The sequence below is a fragment of the Montipora foliosa genome, chromosome 1, assembly GCF_036669935.1.
Source record: "Montipora foliosa isolate CH-2021 chromosome 1, ASM3666993v2, whole genome shotgun sequence".
NCBI classification, from domain to species: domain Eukaryota; kingdom Metazoa; phylum Cnidaria; class Anthozoa; order Scleractinia; family Acroporidae; genus Montipora; species Montipora foliosa.
In genome coordinates, this window is record NC_090869.1 from 50,022,538 (window position 1) to 50,030,037 (window position 7,500).

A 7,500-nucleotide genomic window follows, 5' to 3' on the forward strand; every position below is an offset into this window, starting at 1 on the left:
TTTTGGAAAGGGTATTTTATTTGGCCGCCATTACGAGAGGTCTATGGAATATTTTGAATCACGTGGTCAGTAACCTTGTTTTTCCACCGAAACAAAAGAAAACGTTTGCATGATAATAGAGCTCAATAGAGCGTTTTCACTCACGTGACTAAAATAAATGCTAATTTGATGAAACAAAAGAAACTATTTGCATAAAAATAGAGTTCAATTCCCAGAGGATTAGTTTGGAACACCAACAAGGCTGACGTGACGTCATATGAAAACGCTCTATGCTCGGAGGATTAGTTGAGGTTACCGAGGATCGAACTGGGGACCTCATGCTCCCAAAGCTACGCACTAACCAACTGAGCTACGCCTAATTAACTTGTAACAACAAAAATACCGCTACGAAGAGCGGGGATGCTGGATGCTGAAGTACCCTCGTATCTAAAAGTACCCCATCGATGAAATGTAGACAATTAATCAATATTCTCAGTGAAACCGTGCAATATCTGTCTGTTTACTTCTTGCAACTTTCCCCGCCTCTCGTTTCAGGCGCAACTCTCTACTTGTCAGGCAAGTATACTATTATTATACAACAATGCTCACAAGTGAGTACTCATCAACAAGGACAAGGCAAAGAGAAAATGACGCATTTATTTCTACAGGAGATGCAAGACATTTTCAAATGTTCATTTAATCTACTCATTTTCTTCACTGCGCAGTCTCGCATTGGCGTTCGTGACCTTGATGTTTAGCTGCAGTGCGCGCTCGACAATGTCTTTCCTTTTTCTGCTAGAAACGTTGTGGGCGACTTCTGCAGCATATCTTCTGTTAGACATTAGAAGAACTTCCAGTTCCTGAAAACCAAGAAAAGAGTATTACAGTGTAACTTAGGTGAAAAATGAAGTATTCCAGCTTTTAAATTAGGTAATAGTGCCTACACGTCACATTAACAGTTGTCGTCAACAGCAACGAGTGTTGTGTACATGTATCTGATGTTGAAAAATGAAGGGCTTCAGACAAAAAACATTCCACAGCAAGCAAAACGTTTCGCCTTTTTGTGAAATTTTGGTCTTAATTCATTCAACATTATTAACACAGCAACTTAGTTATACTCTATCCCACTTTGTATCTAGAAAAAGAACATCGCCTGGTACGAGATGAAAATACAAAAAGAAGCCGTTTCTCTAAGTCTCTTCAACCGATTACCGTTACATTTTCTCAGAAACAATCAGCACAGCTTAAGGTGTATCACAACACTCAAAAGGCCACTGCAATTTTGCAAAAAAAAAAAAAAATTCTTTCTTGCAATGTGAATTGACGCAAACGCTCAAGACCGTGGAGAAAATGGGGGGGGGGGGGGGGGGGAAAGGAAAGAAAATTCATTTACGTGTCTAGTCGTTCTGTAAACTAAAATTAACAATCAACAAATCAACGCAAATCAAATATTGGTTTTTGGAGGAGAGGGTACACAGGAGTACCCGGAGAAAACCTCTCGGTGCAGAGTAGAGAACCAACAAATTCAACCCACATGTGATGCCGAATCTGGGAATCGACCCCAGGCTACATTGGTGGGAGCCGAGTGCTCTCACCACTGCGCCATCCATACACCCCTGGCCAGTGAAACATGCTAGTCACGAGTCTATGAAAAGGGTATTAATAAAATCAAACGCAGAATTTCAAAATTATTACGTGATTATCAACATAAATGAATATCTATTAAAGGGAGATTTCCTTTTGTCAGAATTGTCCGCCCAGACCAGTCAGTTTGCAGAGGAAGTGCAACAATTTTGAAATTGAAATTCTAATGATATTTCAAGCGGTGAAGCAACATTTTTTGAAAGTTATCTTTATTATGGAGCAATTTGTTGGAGCAACACCCAACAAACTAACTATAAATGAGATCTACACAAAGCAAAAAATTTGTAAACAAAAGACAATCGGCCCTCCTATACTACCAAATCATAGATATTCTCAAATTTTTGAAGCAAAATACATGTTATGTGATCTGACAAGAAGCTGCTTATACTGCATATAGCAAGAAACGCCTTATTTATAACTGTGTTTTCATACAATTACCCTAGTCTGCATGTCACAGTACTCCACAACAGTTCAGTAAAATATGGTAGACAGTTTTCGTAAACTAAAATGTTGCAGTGTGGATTGAGACCCATGAACATTGGACATTAAGAAAGAGGCCCTCTCTGGTCTCACCCATTAACACTGCATCTCTCTCCTTCCTTTCGACAACCACCACTTTCATTACTACACCAGTGGAACCCTTGAATATAGTTACCATGGTTTCAGTTCAAAGTGAGGTGCTTTTTGGAGGAAGGGAGTTGGCAAGTGCAGCAGCTACTGTCAATCATTTCTAGAAACTATCTATACCCACGCCAACCAGAGGTTACTGAAAATCCCAAGGGATAGGGATACTACAATTACAAAGTGTAAGAAACAATCTATGGAACAGAAAAGAGGCCAGATAATAAAGTCAGGACACAGATCCTCTAATTTCATTGGATCCCTTTAAGGATGAAGAGCTATTGTTTTAGAATTACGGTCCACTCTTTCTTTGTAAAATCGTTTTTTGTGTCCACTTTTTTTTCTGAACCAATTTAGAGAGTCGCTCTGAGAGCTGCATAGTGGCCCAGATAATTGGCTAGTTGTAGCCATCTCATTTTCAAAACATCACAAGTGGTGATAAATCCAGAAATGCACGCGCAAGTTCCTGCAACTTTTTATTCATTATATACTCAATAAAATTACTCAGCTGTGTTTCCCCTGGAACCTCCGTATTTGCACTCAGTCACCTATTGATAATTTTATGCATGCGTCATTGACCAAACAACAACACAATGTAATCCGTTGAGTGTATAATAAATGCTAAAACAGGTATGAAAATCTTTAGACAAGCTAACTCAAAGGAAAAATTTCTCAGCAGACTGAAAATGAAAAAAAGGAAAATGTATGAAACATTCTCTGTAAGTTTAATGTTTGAGGGGACTGAATGGTAAAGCACCATTCTACTGTACCTATTCCCTTTAACTTGTTTTAACCATAAAACAGACAAATATATAGGATTAAAGCTGAAATATGTAGGCATGTCTCACTGTGAAAAGGCCAGTCTCTTGGCAAGATACTGTACCTTGACATTGCGGATTAAAAACTTCTTGAATCCATCTGGCATGAGGTGTTTGGTCTTCTTGTTACTGCCATATCCAATGTTGGGCATAAGATATTGGCCCTTAAACCTCCTCCTCACTCTGTTGTCAATTCCCTTTGGCTTGCGCCAGTTTGGCTACAAAAAAATAAAAAACAAAATAGTGTTGCCCTTTACCATGCTACAACTGTACATCAATAGCAATTTCAACAAAGAACAAATCTTGGTCAAAGAGTGGGATGATGCTACAACATATTTTTGACAACAAGTGTTTTTTTACAATTTTTAAGTTCCCTAATAGCTTAACCCATTTCCACCTAAGGCACTTCCAATTGGCGAATAAAATCTGTAAGTTTCCCTTTTAGGTGAGAAAAGGGTAATTTGCAGTCAACTCATGTTCTGTTCTTGTTCTGCAACAAGATCATGTCTGTCATCAAGTTTCATCTCTATTCAAGGGATGCATTCCACCCCTCAAATTAAATGCTTTGGAAGATTAAAACAAACAATGAAAGCAAAATCACCATTTGCTTACAACACAAAACAACAACAACAACAAAAAAACACTTTGGTTAAGCTACATGTAGAAAGCAATTACAAGAGGGAGGAATTTAGTCTCCAAGCAAACAGACAGATTTACAACCACAGCGTTCAGGGATATCATTAAGCCCCGGCTGCTGGTGAAGATTGCCGCTTGAGAAAGGGGTGATCGCCAACTGAATTTTGGCAGTTGGATGTTAGTATACGGAATTATCACTAGAATTTATCTATTAGAAATGAAATAAAAGCGTTGTTTAAAATAATACTGTTGTGCATGTCTTCTCTTTCCCTGTATTCACCATCTTGAAGAATGCCAGGTGTTGTGAGATACTGGGAACAATCTTGTTACCAGGTGCCTTTGATGCTCAGAGCACAAACTTACGGTCTCAATAGAACTTTCAACCAGATGAATCTACTCTTAGCTACATCCCTGCAGCTTTAGCTTTATCCCTTGACCACTACTTCAGAGATTTAACAAATCAAAAGTGGTTCAGCAGTGTCTGTACTCTTATCGAAAACGATATTCGTCATCAGTGTTCAAAATGTCGTGGACTCATGAGGCAGAACCGAGCGAGTCCACAACAAATTTTGACCACTGCGACGACGAATATTGTTATCGATAAGAGTACAGACAACGCTGAACTACTTTCGATTTGTCTTTTACCACAATATTCAACGCCAAAGCAAGTTTTTGTTTCAGAGCGTGACCAAAATCATGACACGAAAAAAGAAAAAGCGTCTATAACTTTCTCGCAATATGTTTGGTTTAGTCCCCAAAATGGGCTTTCTTTACATCGCGTGATAAAATTGACGCGAGCATGATGCGTACAGCATTCTCTAGACCCTTATCGACAATGGCAAATTAGCCAATTTCAGATTGAGAGATTACAAGAAACTGTGGTAAAAAACAATATTGTGGTAACCATTGCTTGGTCTAAATGAATCTGGGGAAATGTACATTTGAAACTGAGGTCCATGTCAGCAGACATTAAGAAAGAGGTCCTCTATGAAACCTCAATCAAACAAAACGAGTTACTGTCCTTCCCTTGGACTACCATCACTCTCATCACTAAGCCAACTGCAAAAACAGCAGTGGTTTAAGTTACAAATGCAGTGCTTTAAAGGGAAGGTGAACGCTTACGAGACCTCCTGTCTCATTAACCAACAAATTTATTACAGTGTCTTAGAGCAGTTTCAATAATAAATCATGTTTCAATGCACATGCTCTGTAATAATGTCAAAAACAGGTAAAGATGAAAAGTGGAATGTGAGGAAATAGCAGGAAATTATATTGTGACCTCTCACGCGAAAATGTTATGAAAGTCATTTGAACAGCCAAACGCACGGCAACCTCATGGGTGACTCATGGGTTGTGAAATTGTTCTCACAATTGAAGCGAACAATCGAACGACTGCACAATTTTTTTAATGGGTGAGCTTATGAACTGAATGGACCAAAGAAATCTCTAAACGAGTGAGCTTCACGACTGAAAAGCTGAAAGTTTTTTTTAACAGATACAGTTGAATGGCTCAAGAATGAACGACTGATCTCGTGAACAAGGCTCTTATCGACTCTACTTACACGGCTAACATATATAAACAGTCTATCGAAAACTTCACCGTAACAGAATTTGGAAACAGCAGCAACATCTAATCTGAAATCAAAATTGAAATTTTTATAAAAAGGAGCCAATACTATTCATTATCGCGGTTCTCCAGCAGCTTCTTTCCTGTCCTGCAGCGTTGACCTTCCCATTATTGCTAAAGGTGTTGTTAAAGACTTCAGTTTTACAACAGTGTTTGGTGAAGTTCGGAAAGAGATGGCCCGCGAAAAGTGCAAGACTTACATTGTATCACTTGGTCGTTTCCTATTGCTCAAGTTGTTCAAATGACAAACAATGGTTGCAAGTGAAATTCAGTCAAACGACAAGCAATATTTTTGCTTTCTCTAGTGAATAACCAGAGCCGTTCTCACGGGTACCTGTTATTTTCAAAAAACTGCTTGAGGGAAGCGAACAACTTCCAATTCCATTCTCATGTGTCACTATTACTTAAAAACGACTCCTTTCCGTTCTCATGGAGACTTCATGGCTACACGCCTCAGAACGACTAGTCATTGGGAAACTTTTCGTGTGAGGTCACACTTACAGAAATCGCAATAAAACATAAACTCTTTGGTATATGAACATGTGCCCCCTCCTGGCTTGAGAAGTTGGCAACATATAATGTACCCAAAGTTTACATTCAACATGTGCTTCGTTAGTTGCAAATTATATTAGTAATTTTACCAATTGTGTATCTTCCAATTTGTTGCCTCTTTGTTACATACATGCTGCATTACAGGTCAGTATTTTCCAAGCAATATTTCCAAACTATTTGCTCACTGCAAACAGATACAAGTACAACCAAACTCTACACGAGTAGAGATGAAGAAAGTTCCACATTAAAAAAAGTAAAAATTATTTCATCCACAAAAACGTGTGAAGACACCAAATAGTACATGTATTTCCCTCTGAAGTTCACCCTCTCTGCACAAAATGCACAAGTGGCTTCTTAGAGTTTTGTAGTCAAGAGACTTTCTTTGATTCTGCAAGCAGGAGCCTCAAATTGGAGCGACTGCAGAATACCCGGCCCACTTTGAACGGCACAAATCTTGTGCTCCTGCGGTCCCGCAGTGACCAAACAAAATTATGCAATTAAGTTATACTGCTACCGCAGTACCATAGTCAATGAAATATGAAGTCTGAGTTAATTTAAAGACTGCCACCGCTGTGCCGCAGTCGTTCAATAATGAAGTCTCAGTGAGTCAAGGGCAAGACGATCTCGTGAAAAGTGTAGTCAACCGAACTTCAAAATAAAAGCTAAAATTTTACAAGTGCTTAGGCCTAATCGCTGAAATGAGCTCTCAGGCTTAATCAGTAAACGAGTGCTTTCTTCTTCACACGATCTCGTGAAAAGTGTACTTGACCAAACCGCAAAATGAAAGCTAAAATTTTATGAGTGCTTAGGCCTAATCACTGAAACAAGCGCTTAGGCTTAATCAGTAAACGTGTGCTTTCTTCTTCACACAGCATTGCAACACAACTGATTGCCATTTCAACGACTGACGACTACGGGACTGTAGGACTGCAGGCACAGCATTACAACACGACTGTGGCACTACGGGAGCAGTTTTTTACTTCAGATATTTTGTGGGCCGCGTATTCCACAATCTAGCCAAATTTATTATAATACTGTTACTGTCACAAAACTATATATGGAAATGTAACACTTAAGTTAGATCAATAATGTCAGAAGATCAACTGAGTTGTTATGCCAAAGAATCCTTAATCTGTATTTAAAGCATGCTTATAAGAATTGAATCGACTTATATCGAAACATTACTAACCTTCAATCTATCGTATCTATCAGACTGATGTCTGATAAACTTCTTTTTCCGCTTCTTCACAATTCGGGGTTTATTTATTGGCCGTACCATCTTGGCTAAACACACAAAAAAAGAATTGCACCACGATTGTTCACTCAATTGTACAAGGTACAAAAACTAGCAAGAGACCGTATTTATAAAGCCATAAAAATAACAAATAACTTCAACCCAAAATGTCCCTTGCATTCTGCGATGCACCTCTCAACAATCACTGGGTAATGACTCCACGTGAATTAGAAGTTAAATGGGGGTATTCGTCCTCCAACTAAAAACAGCTACCAACGGAACTTAAGTAACATAATGGTTATTTTCATGCAACACATGCGCACTTTTCAGGCTGAAAATTCACAATTATCCTATTTTCAATACACGAGCTCCAATGTTTCTTCGACGGG

At 38.7% G+C, this 7,500-nt stretch overlaps 1 protein-coding gene and 1 non-coding gene across 2 annotated transcripts in view; both read right to left on the bottom strand.

Moving 5' to 3' along the window:
• Window positions 1–618: 618 nt before the first annotated feature.
• Window positions 619–7,500, bottom strand: part of LOC138000342 (large ribosomal subunit protein eL32-like) — a 7,087-nt gene continuing 205 nt past the window's right edge. Inside the window, exons 2-4 of the mRNA XM_068846675.1 lie at window positions 7,067–7,161; window positions 3,128–3,280; window positions 619–839 (exon numbers count right to left, since the gene is read on the bottom strand). Of these exons, the coding sequence (XP_068702776.1) occupies window positions 681–839; window positions 3,128–3,280; window positions 7,067–7,156 (402 nt within the window). The 5' untranslated portion in view covers window positions 7,157–7,161 and the 3' untranslated portion in view covers window positions 619–680. The remainder of the gene's footprint in view (window positions 840–3,127; window positions 3,281–7,066; window positions 7,162–7,500) is intronic.
• On the bottom strand, window positions 2,129–2,319 carry LOC137982563 (small nucleolar RNA SNORA81). The gene has a single exon (XR_011118747.1). It is a non-coding gene; the product is annotated as a small nucleolar RNA SNORA81 (small nucleolar RNA).